Raw genomic sequence first — 20212 nt, forward strand, 5'->3', positions numbered from 1 at the left:
GTTATTGATTTCTGTTAAACGTTCGTTGAATGATAATAAAAGATCTATAAGAGCTCAATTTAAAAATTATCTTGAATACATCAAACAAACCCACAATCCTTGTCTGATTACTAATCAATCTCTTTATCAACTCTGTAACATATTTGACACTCCAATTGGACTTGTAAAACATGATTAGTCGAATAAATGATTAAACGAAGGACAAAAGTCCCTTCCAGTTGTTTAACTGAACTCAATTAAGTTCATGCCAAGTCAAAATATTCGTGTTCTTTTGGTTTATGTACCATAATGAATTTTCCAATTGATTGTTTTTGAACATTGCATGAGTTAGTCTCATTAAATTAGATTTTACATCAATATTTATTGACATTTGAATATATAATTTCATGAAAATTTCTGACTTTAAATTATCGCATTCGAGCTCCGATAATGTAGTTTAGATTTGATTCCCATATAATTTTAAAAGATAATACATTAGCTCATTTTGTGGAGTGAAAAGTTAGGCGAAGGTTTTCATTGAAATTCACCAAATAAGAGTCCGATGTCAAAATAAATACAATGTAATATGAAAAACCAAGTCTAAATTTTTCGAATCAACAATTATCTTTGATGTAAAATTGATAGGTCAGGATTGAGAAGATGGTTGTTAATAAACGAATTATAATGAAAATAATTAATAAAGAGAAGTACTTTTGATAATAAATAATTGCCAAGTAGTTAGGATAACGACTTTATTAATTATCTTCTCATACATTTTCAAACGAAGACCAATTCAAATCTCTTACCACAGATGGCGGACTGACATCCAAATGGAAAATTCTGGGTGGAGTCTGCTATCCCTATGGATAGCAGACTGTAGCTTTGTAAGAAGAAAGGGGGGATTTTGTAGGTTCCGGATCCGCTTTAGAATTATTGGTTTTTTGTGCGAGCGAGTTGAAAGAAGCGTGTCTTTGTTTGTCCTGAGTGATTAATAATTATTTTTTCATCGACATATTAAGTCAATTAGTATAATTGTGTTTTAAGTTGAAGTTAACCAAATCTTTTTGAAAATGGCAGAAAACGAGAATGAGTTATTGGATTATGAAGAAGAAGAGGAACAAACCAGTGGAGTTGTGGTGGACAACAATAACTTACAGACCAGTAACAATGCTGTGGAGCCAAAGAAAGGTGGTTACGTATCCATCCATTCATCTGGATTCCGCGATTTCCTACTCAAACCTGAGCTCCTTCGAGCTATCATAGATTGTGGGTTTGAACATCCAAGGTTTGTGAGACTATTCCACTGCTACCATACTACTTTGTTTTAAGTAGTCTTGTTTATATAAAAAATACCTTTCGGTTGGAGATATGTCATTCCTGGTTTACCCTCTCATCAATAGTGAAGTACAACATGAATGTATACCCCAAGCAATCCTCGGAATGGATATCCTGTGTCAAGCAAAGTCTGGTATGGGTAAAACCGCTGTCTTCGTACTGGCTACCTTACAACAATTAGATCCTGTAGATGGACAGGTAGGTTCATTTAATGCTCCTATTTAGACTTTCATAAACTAACGGTCTTTTTTATTTTCTCATTCACTTAAAGGTTTCAGTTTTGGTCATGTGTCACACTCGTGAATTGGCCTTCCAGATCTCCAAGGAATACGAGCGGTTTTCCAAGTACATGCCAAACATCAAGGTGTCGGTTTTCTTTGGTGGGATGAATATTTCCAGTGACGAGAAGACGCTTAAAAACAACACACCCCACATCGTTGTCGGAACTCCCGGGCGTATTTTAGCTTTGGTTAGATCTAAGAAATTGAATCTCAAGCATCTCAAACATTTCATTTTAGATGAATGTGATAAAATGCTTGAACAGCTGGGTGCGTATCTCATTTGCTCTTTACATTGGAAATTTATTAATTTTACATTTTCATTCTTTCAGACATGAGGAAAGATGTTCAAGAAATATTCAAAGCTACACCTCACGAAAAACAAGTCATGATGTTCAGTGCAACACTGTCCAAAGAAATTAGACCAGTTTGCAAAAAATTCATGCAAGACGTAAGCATTTTATCTATCATGGTTCAATTCACAATTGCAATGACCTTATACTATAACCATCATCAATGCCATCATCAATTGCTTACGGTACCATCTCGATCGCACCGATGATTATCGAGGTTTTTAGTTTTTTTGTTTGGACCATTCATCACCAACATTCGCTGGTGTTTTTGATCCTAGTGTCATAATAGTCAGTGAGAACAATCCGAGAATTCTAGTCTCAGTGGGAACAACAATTGCAACTAAATATATTTGTTCATTTAGTTGTTGACCAAATTTTTAGTTGATGTTTAATGATGGTGATGGCTTGTTTTGGTTGACATTGTCCAACTTACATTTACATGCGTGCGACGATAATTTATATCTTATTGGCCACATTCAATACACGTATTTAAAGCTCGTTTTTTTATATTTAACCATCGTATTCTTTGGTGGATCCACTAATTTCTTTTTCATTATAGCCTCTCGAAGTATACGTCGATGATGAAGCTAAACTTACATTGCATGGTTTACAACAATACTACGTCAAACTTAAGGATACCGAGAAAAACAGAAAGCTGTTTGAACTTTTGGATGTTCTCGAATTCAATCAAGTTCGTTTCTAAAATTTATTACAAATACATTGAAACGCAAAGTCTAACATTCATTTCTATTTTTAGGTAGTTATTTTTGTGAAGAGTGTCCAGAGATGTATTGCTTTGGCGCAATTATCAGTTGAACAAAATTTTCCAGCCATTGCTATCCACAGAGCTATGACTCAAGAAGAGAGGTTCGTTTGATAGTTTCTCATTAATCTTATCAATTGCCACTCCGATTTTACAATTTTTTGTATTTGTTTTCCAGATTATCACGTTATCAACAGTTTAAAGATTTTCATAAGCGTATCTTGGTCGCGACTAACCTTTTTGGTCGAGGTATGGATATTGAGAGAGTCAATATTGTCTTCAACTATGACATGCCCGAAGACAGTGATACCTACCTCCATCGAGTAGCTCGTGCTGGTAGATTTGGAACCAAAGGTCTCGCTATTACTTTTGTTAGCGATGAGACTGATGCCAAAGTATTAAACGAAGTTCAAGATCGTTTCGATGTGAACATACCTGAATTACCGGAAGAAATTGATATTTCAAGTTACAGTACGTATTTTTTTTAGTATTCGACAACACTTGTTGAGTTTTGTCCATTTACTTAACCTTTCTTTTCTTATTATTTTACAGTCGAAGGACGATAAATTCAAAATATGGACCTCAATTTATCACTAGCCATCAGGAAAAGAAAATCAACAATGGAATTCTCCGCGAAATTTTCAGCATTGTATTTTCCGTCATTAAACATCATCACAAAATGATTCATCTAATAATTTAGTCCATATGTTTCAAACCAGCAACACCAACTCTCTTGCTTAAACAACCTTTCACCATTTTTTTCATAAACTAAGATCTATTTATCCTCACTTGAAATCAAACCAATAAACGAAAGATCATTAGAATTTCCATTTTAAATTGTGTTTTATCTTATCTATTATCAAAGTACATTCCAAGAGGACAAATATAACTCTTTGGACTAATCACGGAAATTGATTATCCACTTGGAATTATCTTATCAAGATAATGAATCTAGTCTGATATACCAAAAGTAATGCGAATTTTTGTTATTTGTTGCTGAGTAGAATTTAGATTTAATCTTATCTTTAGATCAAATTGACGTTGACTGAAGAGGAAAAACTTAATAATTGATAAAAAAAATTAAGAGCTATGAATGACTCAGATAAATCTTAACCAATATAAATCAAATAGAAACAGAATTGTTACAAATATATCAAAGCCCAAACAAGCTTGATCCATATTCATTTGTTTTTATCCAAGTTTCTTTTAAACTTAAAAATGCCTCAGTACGTTAACGGTTCTAATGGTGCCAGTGATTCAAGTCGATTCATCCACTTCGACCATGTTGTCTTCTGGGTCGGCAATGCTAAACAAGCAGCTACCTACTATTGTGTTGAAATGGGGTTCACTCCACTAGCCTACAAAGGATTGGAAACGGGATCGAGACAACTCGCTTGTCATGCAATTAAACAGAATAAGATAATATTTGTTTTTGTGTCTCCACTGGAACCAGGAAATCAAGAGATGGGTTCTCATTTGGTCACTCATGGCGATGGTGTTAAAGATGTCGCTTTAAGAGTTGAAGGAATTGAAGCCATTGTTGCCAGAGCCCGTTCACAAGGAGCTGTTATTGTTAAAGATGTTTGGACCGAGAGTGATCAAAATGGCTACGTTAAATTAGCCCAAATTCAAACATTTGGTGATGTAACACATACTTTAATTGAAAGAGAAAATTATAAAGGTTTATTTTTACCAGGTTACGAGAAATCACCTCTTGAGGTAAGTTGACAGCTGCCTAATATATTTTTTTGGTGATAATTGTATTTCTGAAATTTCTATTTTCTGCGTCTTTTAGATTCAACTGCTCAATGAATTGCCAACAGTCGGTCTTGAGTTTATTGATCATTGTGTTGGCAATCAACCCGAAAAAGACATGGAAAAGGTCGCCGATATGTATGAGAAGCAATTAACCTTCCATCGTTTTTGGTCTGTTGATGACTCTCAAATTCACACTGAATATTCAGCTTTACGATCAATAGTGATGACTAACCCTGAAGAAACTATCAAATTACCCATAAATGAACCAGCTAGGGGTAAGAAACAATCACAAATTCAAGAGTATCTGGATTATTATGGTGGACCCGGTATTCAGCATATCGCCCTTAACACAGACAATATAATTGAAGGTAATTATCGAGATTAGTCGAGAGTTGCAACATTCAGTTTAGTTACAATGATTATAATACTGCGAAGATTATTTCAAGGTAAAAATTGATACGTTCATAAATCTGAGACGAAGTTATTAAAGCTCTTCAAGAGATCACTTCACTAATCATTTTCATCATAGTTTTGATATTATTATCTAACTTATTATCAAGCTACCCAATCAATAGAAACATTAACTTAAGCTTTTTCTCGGATAAACTCGATCGATTCTCTTACGACCAAGATAATTTATTGATCAAATAGATAGTTGTATAATACACTTGAAAACATGTTTTGGCATAAAATTATGCAAGACTAATCGTTATATTTTCCCTCTTTTTAACCAGCAATCAAAAGTCTTCGTCAAAGAGGAATGCAATTTCTGGACATACCAAAAACATACTACACTAATTTGCAAAATGCCCTCAAATCAAGTCCAATTCAAGTAAAAGAAGACCTTAATGAATTGGAACGGTTGAACATCCTGGTTGATCATGATGAAAAAGGTTATCTTCTTCAAATCTTTACAAAGCCTGTTCAAGATAGGCCGACTCTTTTCCTCGAAATTATCCAACGAAGAAATCACAATGGATTTGGTGCTGGAAACTTCAAATCTCTATTCGAAGCAATTGAGGCTGAACAGGATAAAAGAGGAAATCTTAAAGATCTATAAGCTCGTATTTTAACACATTATCATAACACTTATTAAACTAGAAAATTGTCACAATTAATTTAATCAATTTCCAAACTTTACAAATCAAAGATGTGTGATGATATGAACAATGTTTTAAACAATGACGGAATACCAATTTCGAGAAATTGTCATCCACTCAAAGTGGATAGAGAAAGAGAGAAATCGTTAAGCCATATCACCATTGTTTTGAACTTCATTACTTGATCCTTTAACCGTTAAAGGTGGTGGACATGAAGCAATAGGTGTTGCTTTCCTTAGGTTAGTGAAATGAATGTTGTACTGAGAAATGATGTCGGTCGGAGTGCAAATTTCGCCCATTTTAGCCTGTAAAATCAATCAAATAAAACAGTTTCATGAATAAAAAAAGAACTCTGTAAAGGTGTAATTTCAGGCTGTTGATTAATGCTTCTCACCTTTAGATATGGTGGAGGTTCTTTGGGTACTTTCATGAAAGATTTCATAAATTCTTTCAATAGATCCCAGCAATAGAGAGGCACAGAGCACGGACCATATTCTATTTCGATTAGGATACCTCGAAAAGAAGGACCGATAGAGACCGATCCAATTTTCACTACAAAATCACCTTTTTGAAACTTTGGTCCTTTTGACTCTATCTTTGTACCTCTCTTTGCCTGGTAAATACCATTCAAAACCATCATCATGGCATCAAAATATGAATCTGCTCGTAAACATGTTCCCGTGTCAAGTTGAGCAAAGCATGAAGCAGGAAAATCAGAATTATGAATAATGTTCAATACTCTCGGTGGAGTAATAGTGGGCGATGAATAGTAAGTTTCACAATCAACAACAAAATTACCAATACGATTAAACGCCATTGCTTCAAATTGTTTAATCAACATGTCAACAACTTGTTGACCAGTCTTTCCTTCGGGAATAGGAAACTGTTGCACAATGACCACCATATTTTGTAAATTGATTAAGATGACAATCCCAAATAAAGAACTAAATTAAAAATAATAAAGTTGACAAATTATCACTCATGACACTCATATTTTGGTCGAGATTTTCAAAAAATCTTCACAGATATATACTATCGCCATCTATTGGTTCAGCAGATCTAAAACATGTGATTCTGATTTGTGTTGAATCGTTTACTGTTTGTTTAAAAAACACCAAAGTCATTTTAAAACCATTCGATTGTGCACGGTTTTGTGAACTCTACAGTCATGTTTGGAAATCTGATCCGCACAAAACTGGCGCCTAGTATTGATGCTATAGTCACTCGAAATATCCATACATCCTTAATAATCAAAGGAGCTGGACAAGGATTTCCACCAAGAAAACTACCAGAAGAAGTCGATGCGAGTGGAGCCCATGCTTATCAAAATATTTATGGTAATCTCCGACGACCCAAAGCTAAACCTAGAAAAATTCCTGAAAAGGATAGAAGAGTCCCAGTTAGTTGGGAAGTTAGTGCTAAATATATGCTAAGTAAAACCTTTGCAGATACTTATGGTGAATACAAAATATGGCAAATGTATCGTCGTAATTTTCGTGGACCCATGGATAAAGTGCCCATTCACACAAGAGAATCCTGTATTGGAGAAGATGGTTATATTCAAAACAACAATCCCTGTCCCGTCTGCAGGTAAATTCATGCTTATATTATTTTAATCGCTATTCTATGAAACAATATTTTTTAATTTTACTCCATGCAATCTTTTAACTTATTTATTTTTTTCTTATTTTCAGAGATAAATATTTAGTCCTGGATTATCGAAATACATTACTTTTAAAACAGTTTATCGACACTTTTACGGATCAGTTGATGGATAATCGTAGAACCCATCTTTGCTGTGCTAAATATGAAGAATTGTTAACTGAATATGTGAAGGCAAAGGAATATGGTACAATTAATTTCGTTTTGCCAACTCGTAAATATGATTACCGCGAATATTATCATAAGAATCTATTGAAAAACTTTGAAGAGCAACAACTTGATACCTCGAGTGATCCTATCCTTAAGAAAATCGAACTTTATCCGGACTATATTACGGAAGATCCAGCAGCCTACACTTTCCCCAATGTTTTACCGAAAACTATTTTCCCTGAAGATAGTTGATCGTTTTTCTAGAGTTGTAATTTATCATAAAATGCAAATAAAAATGTTATTAATGCAAAAATAATCTTGTCTAATTTTGTTCAGAGAATTTGTAAAAGGCTAGAGAAGTCGTAACTGGTAAAGATGATTTAATGTACATAATCTTTTCACAAATAAACATACATGTATGAAGAAATTAAATTGAATCATTGAGCTACGTCTTTAGGTTTCAATCTATCAATAAATATTCTTGGTTTGCTTGGAACCTTTTCACCGGCATCTTCATCAGCCACTTTGTATACAAGTGAATCAAATTGACCCCATTTATACACATAGGGTATTTTCAATTGCGTGAGACTCTCTGAATCGTATCCGTAATCTTGCTTGGTCAATCCTTTTATGTATATGCATGGTGGATCATTGAACTTCCTCCTATTAATCACCTCGGCCATCAAGGGTGGGACTTTATAATATTGAGGCAAGACTTTACGAGGCACATCTTTACCATAAACAGGAGCGTTTTTCGCAATCTCTAAGTAAGATTCTTCTTCATGTTTAGGTACCAAACGATAATCTGGTAAAGTGGTTAAGATTTCAGTCAAACCAGGAATCCGAGCTCCTCTGTAATAATGTTCACAATAGACTAGACCAAAGGCTAATTTCTCATCCATCTGTGGATAGGCTTCTTTAATGATACAAAACGTTTTCTCGGGATACTTTGCATTAGGCAAGCGTCGCTCCAAGATTCTTCCAATGCCAAAATTTTTCAAATTAGTCAATATTTCAAAGATCTGTTTTCCATGATACCGAGAAGGCTTTCCAATGTAAACAATATTTGACATATTAAAAATGGAAATTCACGTACAAAAACAAAAAAATCAATCAAGACCAAAGAGACAACAAAATAACAACAGTACAAAAAAACATTACATGTGAGAAAAACAAATCTTGTTTTACTGTATCTTTGTATAGGGTGTAAAAAAAGTTTATGTAGAGAGGGATGGATAAAGTTGCGCAAAGAAATGGCACTAGGTTTAAATCATATTGAAACACTGAACAAAACCATTTTCTGTTTTTCCATGCACAAATTTTTCTAACACCCTGCAGAACAGAAGTTTTAGATACAGGGACGGTTGAAACATCCAAATAAAAATAAATCCAATCACCAAGCAACTGATATAGCAACTCTATTTAAAATGATGGAATGACCAGATTTCAATCTGATCATAAACCTTAGTGCTTTTTTCAGTTTAGATGAAAGTTCAGATTTTGAGGATTGTTCTAAATTAAATCCCTGGCATTAAAACACACTTAAAACCCTTACAAACTTTTATTTCTCAAATCATAAAAAACGGCCATCAAATCGTCGAGCCTGAAATTTTGTTTTAATGCTTAGTTTGAATTTCATTTATTGTAAACCTAGGATTGAATTGAAATGAAGCATTGAATGTGTATTATGTATTCATCATTAAAATGGATCAAGTGACAAATTGTTTTATATTTACTAATTATGACCAGAAAAATGTTAAAATCTGACAAAAAGGTTTAATTAAACTAAAGTAAATCTGATTATAACGTGATTAGTGTGATTAACTTTGGTTTGCCGATGCTTGGACAAGCTAGGAAAAGATGTTCAAAGATGAGGACAATTAAACGAAATAATAAGAGGCAATAAAATGTGCAAATGAAATGTCCACATAAAGCAATCTAAACCCATTAATATAACCACTAATTTGAATTCTCATTGAGTCAAAGCACAATCAATCTTCAATGGTTTAAACTAAACCTACAACACATTTACTTCATCATTTGTAAAATAAATAATTAATTGCAAAAAGGATCACTGACCAAAAATATGAGTCTTAATCAATCTAAATTTACCAGAATTAGGTAGTCAAAAATGTCGAGGTAACCAAAATACCAGAAAAGTAAACCAAAAAAACATATTCCTAAGCTTAACTGATGAAATTTGACACAATTGGGTGCAACTCAAATATTTCAGGTTACCATTTTAACCATATGGTTAACCCGTAGGAATGAATTATGTTATCATTATTATTATATTATTATTGTTGTTGTGCTTTTGATACGCTTTGATAATCTCTTCCCTTCCCTGAGTTTTGTCGTGTAAAAAATTCTGGTCTTTCAGATTTTTCATCGCATGAATGATTTACTGAAAATATTAACTCTCAAAATACTGTAAAAGGTTAACATTTTGGTCCCCATTTGACTCTGGTTGTAAAATAAGGCCAACTAAAAGTATTGACTTTTCTGGTAAACTGAAAACAAGAGAAAGTTAATTTAAAAGGTGAATTAATAACAACAGTAGATCGTTAGATTATAACATTTAACTTTGCTCCCAATTGTCATTTTCATTTTTGGTCATCTTCCTTTCGTGTCTACCTTCATGTTGTTTCATTGTCCATAACAATTTAAATTCAGTTGCTAAAGTGTTGACCAAAAGAGTTGCGACTTATTCAAGTTAACCATTTTATATTTTGTCAAGTTACTTCTTTAAGTTTACATCCCTTATGTTAATACAACTTACAATTTGGACTCAATACAACTCAATTTTTGGAGGTTATTTTTGTTGTTAATTAACAATGTTTTCCAGGAATCTATCACAATTTCAATAGCCAAATGAGTGTTGATCAACCAGTTTCAAGGAATAATGACAGACTATTTCGTGATAAGCTTGATGGATGCCTTGAACCATGGCAAGCAAGTCTATTTGCAGGCATTTATGCCTCTGTAAGTCTCTTTATAACCTTTCATCTACAATTTTTAACAATCAATAACCTAATTTCAATCAATTTAACCCTTCAGTCCACAAGTATATTTGATTTATTATGGAGTACTGCCAATATGATCCATGAAGCTCATCCGATCATCTTTTTCATCTGTAAGTAACCTCCAACTATCGATTTAAAACAACAATTGAAACGTCTTCTTTATTCCAGTACTCGCTATGGCCATTGAAAGTGTTATTTTCATTTTAGCTTCTTGTTTGCTCTTCTATGGGCTAGCAAAAGTAAGTTATCAATCCATAAATTTAAATTTAATTTAATAACCTGTGATGATAAATTATGAGACTTCAAAACATTCAAACATATTGCAAAAAGTCCCAATTTATCCTGGTTATACTGATTTATTAATCTGTTATGAGTTCAAACACTGATTTTGAATTTTGTTTTGCAGAAAAGCTCTTGCTGTTTTATTCCTTGGATGATTGTAGCCGTTATTGATATCACCCTTGATTTAGCTCATAATTTTGTTGAAATATCATTACCAGTGAGTCAACAAACTGCTTGTGTACCTTTAGTGTCACAAAATGTACCAGAAAGATTTCTTCGTTGGGTAAGTTGATAATTTTGTGAGCTTATGGGACTGGATTACAATTTAACAAATTTAATCCAATTCAAATTGAAACCTTTCGTTGAAATCTTTCGCCAATTTAGTCCAAATCCAGTTCTTAAGTAAGAAGAAATAATAATTTAACTTTTTATCCAATACTAGAAACGTACTTATGCCGCTCCGTGTATATTAGCCTTAACTGGTCTTCTAATTAGATTGTTTATTTGTACAGTTATGGTAAGCAATTGATCATCGATCATTAATTAGTCAAATAATCACAATTTTCTGTCACTTTTACAGCTTTATGCTCTTTATTCAGTGTATAGACAATACACGCTCATAACTGATGGTACAAGTAAGTTTTATTTGGTTTTGTGCCGTCTAACATAATGTAATCATGAGTTTACTTTTCATGTCATTCCCTTATTCAGATTCTAGAACAAAAATTAAAGTATTTCCAGCCGATGGAGAGGAAAATGATAATGGATCTAAAGCTTGACTGTTTGGAACTGAAAGATCAAATATGGGTGCAGAAATGTATAGAAACGCACATTAGAATTTCCTTAAAAATGTAACTTTAGATTGTACACTTGATTGCTATTAAATGGTTGAAATTGTTTTATTACTGTTTATTTGTACAATAATCGGAAACAAATGTTTATATTCCTAAATGTTAGAAATAGTTATGGTTAAATTGGCATTTTGATTAATTGCTAGGACTCGAACAATGAACATTAAATTGTTTTCGTCTTAAATTGTTCCTTAAATTGAAAGTTACCAATTCTATTGCTAACTCTTTTGGCAAAGAATAATATAGGATTGCAAACGAAAACGAACCAATATTTGATGAAAGGCACGATAAAAACGGCAAATTATTAACGGTTAATTAGCCTTTAGGTCTCTCAGAGGTTTAACTTCAAAAGTGTCTCTACAATTTTTCATATCCCATCATTTAAAACGCTTTAGTGTTGAAAGTATTATGTGTTTGTTACTAAAAGACACAACTAACCTTATTGTAACATTTAAGAGCAAGTTTGTTACACTCGTTGAAACAAATGAGCAAAAAACGGATAAAAATAAATTTCTTTCGAATTCTGACACTTTTACTTTGTAAGGACATGAAAGCTGATTACGATTGTGCATTTCAAAAGTTTCTCTGATAGATAGTTTGCGAGATAATCGAGTTCGAAGTTGAAACTTTGATCGCCTTTTGTAACCTTAGCAAAGCAAAGTTTTCCATGAAACTAATTCACAATATGTTAATTTTGATTGCGAACTAGGCAACACACTTTTTTAGACGAAAAAAACTTTTGATTATCTGCAAAACACTTTAGTTCGATTTTCAATTAAATCGACCTATTTCTGTCCCGGTAATAGTTAGGCGCCTGAAACTTATTACTCGTCCATAAAAATTATTTGTATACATTATGGATTGAACGATTTTTTAAAATCATCTATTGATCGCTTGATTTTGGCCATTAACCCAAAAGTTTTGACCTTTGATAATTCGAGAATAGCATCACATAAAATCATGATTCTTTCACTAGTCGCTAGATTTTATTATGGTCTATGAATGTTGAAGTTTTGATACAATTCAAGCAAGTCAAAAAAGAGTTATTGCATTTATTGCTTAGGTTACCAGATTTGATACCAGATTAACCAGAATAGTTGGTTTCTTATCTTTTGTTAGATCTATCGTCATAATTAAGTGTTTTAGCTCCACTTTCTTCGATATTTATTTATATATTGTCAAAGCCCATACAAAGATCTAGTGTTTGGTCAATGCATTATGATTGTGGGTACTGCCTTTCTCGAAATATCGAAGGTCAAAACTTTTGGGTTAATGGCCAAAATCAAGCGATCAATAGATGATTTTAAAAAATCGTTCAATCCATAATGTATACAAATAATTTTTATGGACGAGTAATAAGTTTCAGGCGCCTAACTATTACCGGGACAGAAATAGGTCGATTTAATTGAAAATCGAACTAAAGTGTTTTGCAGATAATCAAAAGTTTTTTTCGTCTAAAAAAGTGTGTTGCCTAGTTCGCAATCAAAATTAACATATTGTGAATTAGTTTCATGGAAAACTTTGCTTTGCTAAGGTTACAAAAGGCGATCAAAGTTTCAACTTCGAACTCGATTATCTCGCAAACTATCTATCAGAGAAACTTTTGAAATGCACAATCGTAATCAGCTTTCATGTCCTTACAAAGTAAAAGTGTCAGAATTCGAAAGAAATTTATTTTTATCCGTTTTTTGCTCATTTGTTTCAACGAGTGTAACAAACTTGCTCTTAAATGTTACAATAAGGTTAGTTGTGTCTTTTTCAACAATAATAACGTGTTATGTTGAATATATCGGTGGCTCTATTCGTTTCTTTATGGTTCTAATAATTATTATTAAACATGGACTTATTAACAAGGTAGTATGGACAATTAAGATACACTGTTAACGTTAGTATATGTTAAGGCAAACATTTAAAACATTTGCAAGTGATTCCTTAGTTACTTGACATTTAATATTTGGCCATTGTTAGTAATAAAAATCCTAATAACCCAAACAACCCGAACTTAATGCAAAAGAAAATTAGAGAAAGTGCTAGCCAGCTCTCCATTATTATAAATAATAAGGAGACAGTAGCGTCGTTTTTACGGTCTAATTTTTCGTGAACTAGAAGTGCCGCTAATATTTCTTTACTTCTTTACCATTTTCATCTTTGGGTTGAGTTGGAGTTTCTTTGATTTATTTGAATTATTCTTGGTAATTGTAACATCGGGCATCAATGGATATACACTAACTTCGGCTAACCATGGAGGTTGCTCCTTCTTGACCACTTCCTCAACTGCTTCGCCTTCCTTTTCTTAGAGTCATTGACTTAAATAAGATCAGGTTCAATAAGATAGGCTGTTTTCTTAATGTCTTCGACTTCCTTAAGTATCCTTATCCATACCTTCGAACCCCTCACTAGTTGTAACTTTAATTGTAGAGCCATTGACTTCAGTAGGATCAGGTTCAAGAAGATCGGCTGGTATCTTAATGTCTTCGACTTCCTTAAGTAACAAGTATAAAGGTTTTATTTGATCATTGAACTTGGCCAACATTAATCGAGCTTCTGCTTTTGGTAACACATCAAGATCCTCTTCCACTATTTCCCCACAATATGAACACTTGAATTCATTGGATACATTTCACAATTTACACAAATAAAGGATGATCTTTTCGTGAAATCGCGAGTCACATCAACTATTTAAGACTTATTGTTTATCAAAGCTAAAAATTATCAAGATCTATGGTTTAATTTAAATTTAATTAATTTTTTGACGCAAAAATTGAGGGAGTTGTTACTCAAAAGACACAACTAACACTTTTGCATAAGTTTGTAACGATCATTGACACAAATGGCAAAAACACGTAAAAATCACTTTCTTTCAAATTCTGGATCTGTTGGCTTGTAAGGACATAAAAACTGAATTGGTTTGAGTAATTCAAAAGTTTCTCTGATCGATAATTTGCGAGAAAATCGAGTTCGAAGTTGAAACTTTGATCGCCTTTTGTACCTTTAGCGAAGCAAAGTTTTTCATGAAACTCATTCACAATATGTTAATTTTGATGGCCAACTAGGTAACACACTTTGTTACACGAAAAAAACTTTTGCTTTTCTGAAAAACACCTTAGTTCGATTTTCAATTAAATCGACTTATTTCTGTCCCCATATAATTTAGAGAGCTGAAACTTATTTCTCGTGCATAAAAATTGTTTGTGCACATTATGGCTTGCACGATTTATTAAAATCATCTATTGATCGCTTGATTTTGGGCCTTTAACCCAAAAACTTGGACCTTCGATTTTTCGAGAACGGCATCACATAAAATCATGATTCTTTGACTAATCACTAGATTTTACTATAGGCTATTATATATTGAAGCTTTTTAATAATTCAAGCACGCAACAAAAAAGTTATAATATTTTATTACTTAGTTACCAGATTTGAAACCAGATTAACCAGAATAATTGGTTGCTTATCTTGTGTTTAATTAATATTCATAATTAAACGTTTTAGTTCCACTTTCGCTGGTATTTATTTATATATTCTTGCGGCCCATACAAAGATCTAATGTTTGGTCAAGAAATCATTGTTTTATGTGACGGCATTGGCGAAATATCGAGGCTCAAAGTTTTTGGGTTAATGGTCAAAATCAAGCTATCCATCGATCTATTGAAAAAAGTATTCAGTCTGTAATGTGTACAAACAATTTTTATGCACGAGAAATAAGTTTCAGCTCTCTAAATTATATGGGGACAGAAATAAGTCGATTTAATTGAAAATCGCACTAAGGTGTTTTACAGAAAAGCAAAAGTTTTTTTCGTGTAACAAAGTGTGTTGCCTAGTTGGTCATCAAAATTAACATATTGTGAATGAGTTTCATGAAAAACTTTGCTTCGCTAAAGGTACAAAAGACGATCAAAGTTTCAACTTCGAACTCGATTTTCTCGCAAACAATCGATCAGAGAAACTTTTGAATTTCATAAACGGACTTAGTTTCTATTTCCTCACAAGCCAACAGAGTCTAAATTTGAAATGCATCATTTATACCTGTTTTTGCCCTGTTGTGTCAATTCGTGCATAAATGAGATAATTGCGTTAATTGGGTCTTTTCAGTAAAAACGTATTCAGAGTTTACTCTGTGAATCACTTCAAAACATTATCTTAAATGATTTTATTATCTTCTGTTAAGAGTAAGTAAGATTTATTTTGCATCTATTAATTAATAAAATGTACCAAAAGATTTCTTCATTGATCATTTTGTCTCATCAAATCTAATTTATATTTTACAACACTTACAAATCCACTAAAGTTGATAAAATAATATGCTCGACGAGTAGTCTTTCTACCCAGCCCGGTTTTTCTCCTCAACTTTGATTTTATAATTTTTGATAATTGAGATGATAGCTCTTAATTTTTTACAAATTTCATTAGGTTTTCAATTTCATCCTGCTTAATGAATAACTTTCTTATCATCAGGTCAATAAGCAAGCCTCTATCAATGCACCACAATGGACAATCTTATAGAAACAAATTATCTCAATATATAATAGTATCACCAAAGACACATCAATGTAAATTATAAAATCCTTGATAAGCTAATCAACCCTAACTCCATAAATCCCAATCAAAAAAATCAAGCAATAACTAAATATGTAACTTGTAATCAAAATTGAAAAACCAAATGTAAAGCCAACTAAAAATCAAAACTGGCGGCGATGCCTTACCAGGGGGAGCTGCAGTGTCTTCCTAATTTTTTTACGGAAACGGAAGATAATATTATTTTTATAAGCTTGGTTTGTAAGTCTTATTGGTAATATAAGTTATATTAGTTATATTAGTTAATATTTCTAAGTGATTAACTTTAATTTAATTCAACAATGAATAAGGATAAAGTACAATGTGTCCAAGTTTTCGGAAAGAAAAAGACGGCCACTGCTGTTGCTTATTGCAAAGCCGGTAATGGTGTTCTAAAAGTGAATGGTCGGCCTTTAGATTTGGTGGAACCACAAGCTTTAAAATATAAATTGTTGGAACCAATTCTTCTCCTTGGACAAGAAAAGTAAGAAAATTAATGATTATTAAACACCTTAAGGTGCAAATTTCCAATTTATAAATCCTAACTCTTTGTTTTACTTTCCATCTTTCTATCATCCAGGTTCTCTTCAGTTGACATCAGAGTACGTGTACGAGGTGGTGGTCATGTCTCGCAAATCTATGCTATCCGACAAGCCATTTCCAAGGCATTAGTGTCTTATTATCAAAAATTTGTAGACGAAGCCAGCAAAAAAGAAATCAAAGATATCTTAATTTCTTATGATAGAACACTATTGGTAGCTGATCCCAGAAGATGCGAACCCAAGAAGTTCGGTGGTCCAGGAGCCAGAGCTCGTTACCAAAAATCCTACCGTTAAATATTGGTTTCTTACACGATGTGTAATTATTAAATAAACTAAACTTCACTATATTTGTTGTGTCTGAATAATTAATCATGGAATATGCAGTGAATTTTAATATGCTATCCAGCCAGTTGTCTTACTGTCTTCCGTATTACAAAACAAGTAAAGAAACATTTGGAGGGTTTTTTAAAATTGAACATAGTAATGTTTGTTTATTGATTTTCATTTTAGGTGAGGATAAATTGTTTTAGTCAGTGAAAAAAGTGATAAGTGTTTTAAATGTCAGCTAGAAAGTTGCTGAAATATACAAAGCTTCCCGTTTGTTGAAAAAAACAATGTTAAAAGATCCATCGAGATTTTCATTGTTGATTTGCTATTTAAGATGGCTTGTGACAAATTGAACTCCGTGTTATTACTTGACTTAAGGTCAGAGAACATAATTTTACGATTCTTTCAGTGTTTCTTAATAGTATCAACATGTTGACAAATTTTTCTCACAATTCCTTTTCCAATAGCCAAGGATTCATCTCAAAACGGCAATTCACAATAAAATGGTCAACAGTCTCGGATTTAATCAGTACTGTTTCATTGTTAATTTGAAAACTGAACCAATATCTACTTAAACATATAGCATTAAAGATTTTCACGCATTTCTTGAAGCTTATTATTAACTTTTTTAAGGGCTGCAATTTGTTCCTCTAATGCTTGTCTCCTAGTGCTAGCTAACTCTTCTGATAGATCAGATGCTTTTTTCAATTCCAGGATTTGTGATTCCAACTCTTTTTTGCTGAGCATACCATCCTCGATATCTGCTTTTAGAGCGGCATTCTCTTTACGGAGATCTTCAACTTTTGAGTGTAACTTTTTAATTTCATGTCCAGCAGCTTCCTCAGTTAATTGGGCAGCATACAGGTGACTTTTCATCAGATCTTTCTCATGTTCGAGGCAGCTCATTTTTTCGAATGTCCTTTGAAGAGCTTCACGCAGACATAGCTTTTCATTTTGAAGTTGCTTATTTTCTTTGGTTAAAATCTCCATCTGTTTTTCATTTCTCTGATATATCTTCAATTCTTCAAGACATTCCATCAGCTTGGCTTGAAGCTCCTGAGTTTGCAGATCTTGAGGCATTTTCAATCACTAATAAAAAATTACTGTATCAACACTAATCAAATAAATTATTAACTAAATCACTTACTCTCATGAGTAAATTGTAGACAGCAATCAATTTTTCATCGATGCTTTTGTATCCATTAAAATATCGATACTGTACTCAGTATCACAAAACTTCAATATTAAAGAAACCACTAGGAGCGCTGTTTGTCCGGTTTCCAAATCAATTCAGTCCTAAATAGCGTTTACGATTTGTTTAATATTTTTTTTATTATTTAATTAGCATTTGACGAAGGCCTTGTACTAAAATAAAACGAACTGAAAACAATTTGACTTTGTCTAAATAGTTTAAAAATAACAAATTGTCAAGTTGAATTATCGATAAATATCGATATCATTATCGATACCCAGCAACATTGCTTGATATTGCTTCAAAACAGAGTTTTGTTTTGCACGAGTTTTGTTTAGGTTTTTTGTTTTAACTCGTGTCGTTATTTATTGTGCCTTATTTCAAAATGTTTAATATTCGTTCTCGTTTGTTTACCATCACACCAACCATACAACTAAATTTTTCATTCTCTAGTGATATGATTAGTCGTAAAATTTTGAATGTGTTAGACTCCGAAGGCAATCCATTATATTCTGAAACGGAAATTCCAAGTGAAAAAAAGTACAATGTTGAAAAATTACGAGACAAGAAAAGATTCAATGCCAAAGCTTATGCCGGCTATGTTCGGGACATGTCATTAAAAGATGTTCAGCAATGCCGATTTGATAATAGGATAACCTATGTTCCTATAAACAATAAGCATCCTGACTTCACACGTGCTGTTTTAATTATTCGAGGAACTACACCCGAAAAGAAATCTTTTATTGCCTTGGAAGGTAAAAATATTATTCGTGATGCTTTAAATTGTGGCATGAAATTAGACAAATTATTCTTTACCAGTGAACACCTATTGAAAGGGATTCCTGAATTAGAGCGAGTTTTAGCTGCTGCTCAGCTCGGAGAGTATAAGGATCATGGTCCAGTCATTTTGAAAGTTACCCCGAATATGATGAACCGAATGACTACAGTTGAGACACCACCAGGATTAATTGCCATTTTTGCTAAACCTACAATGGACCAAGAATCTTCTGCAACTCGTAGTTGTTGTTTGCCTATTACAGTAATTGGTGATAACATTCGTGATCCAGGTAACATGGGAGCGTTGATACGTTCTTCTGCAGCCATCGGTGTTGAGATGTTAATATGTACTAAGGGAAGTGTAAATCCATGGGAATCAAAAGTAGTGAGATCTGGAGTTGGTGCTCATTTTCGGGTTAATCTTCTCACCGACTTCATGTGGTCAAATTTACCTTCGATATTACCTCCAACAGATTCTACATTATTCTTCGCAGAGAAGGTTGGCATTAGAGCGGATAAATCAGAATTTTCAACTTCCAAGACAATTGAAGATAAAAACTATTTCGATATTGATTATTCAAGTTTCATTAAAAACGATAAAAAGTTGTGTGTGATCATCGGAGGAGAAACGCAAGGAATCAGCGACGAAGCCATGGATATTTCTAAAATTTATAATTCATATAAAGTAAACATACCAATAATGAAAGGAATCGATAGTCTCAATTCAGCCATAGCTGGATCAGTCATATTATTTGAAATACAACGACAAATCATCAAAAATTTAAGCTGATAAATAAACTAGTCTTTTTTGTTGTAAGTAAATGTAAATTGTGTATTTTTTCAGTAATAATACATATTAGCCTTATTGTATTTACATTTCAAATTTAATTTATGTTCTTAATCATGCATTATTCAAATTAAGCATCAAAATCTCACAAAATGATAAACTCATCCAGTGAAAAAAAATTTGGTAATACATTTTGAGGTTGCTAAGTAGATCAAGAGATTATAAATAAATCTAGCTACCTTACTCACTATCAACAAAAAACAATAAAATCATTTAAGATAATCTTTCGAAGGGATTCACAGAGTCAAACCTGGTTGTCTTTGTCAGAAACGTGATTAAAAAATAAAATATTGATAACCTTTAGCTTTAATGACCAATAAGTCTTAAACAGTTAATTCGACTCGCGAGTCCACGCAAAGATCATCCTTTATTTGTGTAAATTGTAAGACTTTCACTGATCTTGAAGCAGATCAACTATGAGATCATGTATCAAATGAAT

The 20212-nt window shown here is 32.7% G+C and overlaps 8 protein-coding genes across 9 annotated transcripts; 6 read left to right on the forward strand and 2 right to left on the reverse strand.

Annotated features, from left to right (window-relative positions):
• Positions 1–921: 921 nt before the first annotated feature.
• Positions 922–3545, forward strand: Hel25E (ATP-dependent RNA helicase 25E). Its single transcript, XM_089267356.1, has 8 exons — positions 922–1264; positions 1380–1512; positions 1586–1862; positions 1925–2043; positions 2505–2636; positions 2703–2812; positions 2887–3179; positions 3261–3545. Exons 1-8 carry the CDS (start codon positions 1050–1052, stop codon positions 3272–3274), a joined length of 1293 nt encoding a protein of 430 aa, XP_089123482.1. The 5' UTR covers positions 922–1049; the 3' UTR covers positions 3275–3545.
• A 323-nt stretch (positions 3546–3868) lies between these two features.
• Positions 3869–5584, forward strand: Hpd (4-hydroxyphenylpyruvate dioxygenase). Its single transcript, XM_015933642.3, has 3 exons — positions 3869–4427; positions 4504–4834; positions 5201–5584. Exons 1-3 carry the CDS (start codon positions 3927–3929, stop codon positions 5524–5526), a joined length of 1158 nt encoding a protein of 385 aa, XP_015789128.2. The 5' UTR covers positions 3869–3926; the 3' UTR covers positions 5527–5584.
• MED20 (Mediator complex subunit 20) lies at positions 5556–6565 on the reverse strand. Its single transcript, XM_015933652.3, has 2 exons — positions 5961–6565; positions 5556–5871 (listed from the first exon to the last, which is right to left on the reverse strand). Exons 1-2 carry the CDS (start codon positions 6468–6470, stop codon positions 5713–5715), a joined length of 669 nt encoding a protein of 222 aa, XP_015789138.1. The 5' UTR covers positions 6471–6565; the 3' UTR covers positions 5556–5712.
• An 81-nt stretch (positions 6566–6646) lies between these two features.
• Positions 6647–7694, forward strand: mRpS18B (mitochondrial ribosomal protein S18B). The gene is made up of 2 exons (XM_015937424.3): positions 6647–7156; positions 7261–7694. The coding sequence occupies exons 1-2, from the start codon at positions 6735–6737 to the stop codon at positions 7628–7630; spliced, it is 792 nt and encodes a 263-aa protein (XP_015792910.1). The 5' UTR covers positions 6647–6734; the 3' UTR covers positions 7631–7694.
• Positions 7695–7741: 47 nt separating this feature from the next.
• mRpS34 (mitochondrial ribosomal protein S34) lies at positions 7742–8755 on the reverse strand. The gene has a single exon (XM_015937435.3). The coding sequence runs from the start codon at positions 8449–8451 to the stop codon at positions 7816–7818; it is 636 nt and encodes a 211-aa protein (XP_015792921.2). The 5' UTR covers positions 8452–8755; the 3' UTR covers positions 7742–7815.
• Positions 8756–10489: 1734 nt separating this feature from the next.
• Positions 10490–11586, forward strand: LOC107360351 (uncharacterized). Of its 2 annotated transcripts, none has more exons than XM_089268178.1 (5): positions 10490–10640; positions 10808–10900; positions 11126–11200; positions 11264–11318; positions 11395–11586. In XM_089268178.1, exons 1-5 carry the CDS (start codon positions 10578–10580, stop codon positions 11460–11462), a joined length of 354 nt encoding a protein of 117 aa, XP_089124304.1. In that variant the 5' UTR covers positions 10490–10577; the 3' UTR covers positions 11463–11586. The 2 variants fall into 2 exon arrangements, with proteins under 2 accessions (XP_089124304.1, XP_089124303.1); XM_089268177.1 differs by having other exon boundaries at positions 10497–10640; positions 10808–10966.
• Positions 11587–16337: 4751 nt separating this feature from the next.
• Positions 16338–16977, forward strand: RpS16 (ribosomal protein S16). The gene is made up of 2 exons (XM_015926337.2): positions 16338–16572; positions 16669–16977. Exons 1-2 carry the CDS (start codon positions 16391–16393, stop codon positions 16922–16924), a joined length of 438 nt encoding a protein of 145 aa, XP_015781823.1. The 5' UTR covers positions 16338–16390; the 3' UTR covers positions 16925–16977.
• Positions 16978–18327: 1350 nt separating this feature from the next.
• Positions 18328–19800, forward strand: LOC107369269 (rRNA methyltransferase 3, mitochondrial). Its single transcript, XM_015937222.3, has one exon. It carries the CDS (start codon positions 18535–18537, stop codon positions 19714–19716), a length of 1182 nt encoding a protein of 393 aa, XP_015792708.1. The 5' UTR covers positions 18328–18534; the 3' UTR covers positions 19717–19800.
• The last annotated feature ends 412 nt before the right edge of the window (positions 19801–20212 follow it).

This window comes from Tetranychus urticae, chromosome 2, assembly GCF_039701765.1.
Source record: "Tetranychus urticae isolate SD_2017Ah chromosome 2, NJAU_TeUrti_SD_1.0, whole genome shotgun sequence".
Classification (NCBI taxonomy): domain Eukaryota; kingdom Metazoa; phylum Arthropoda; class Arachnida; order Trombidiformes; family Tetranychidae; genus Tetranychus; species Tetranychus urticae.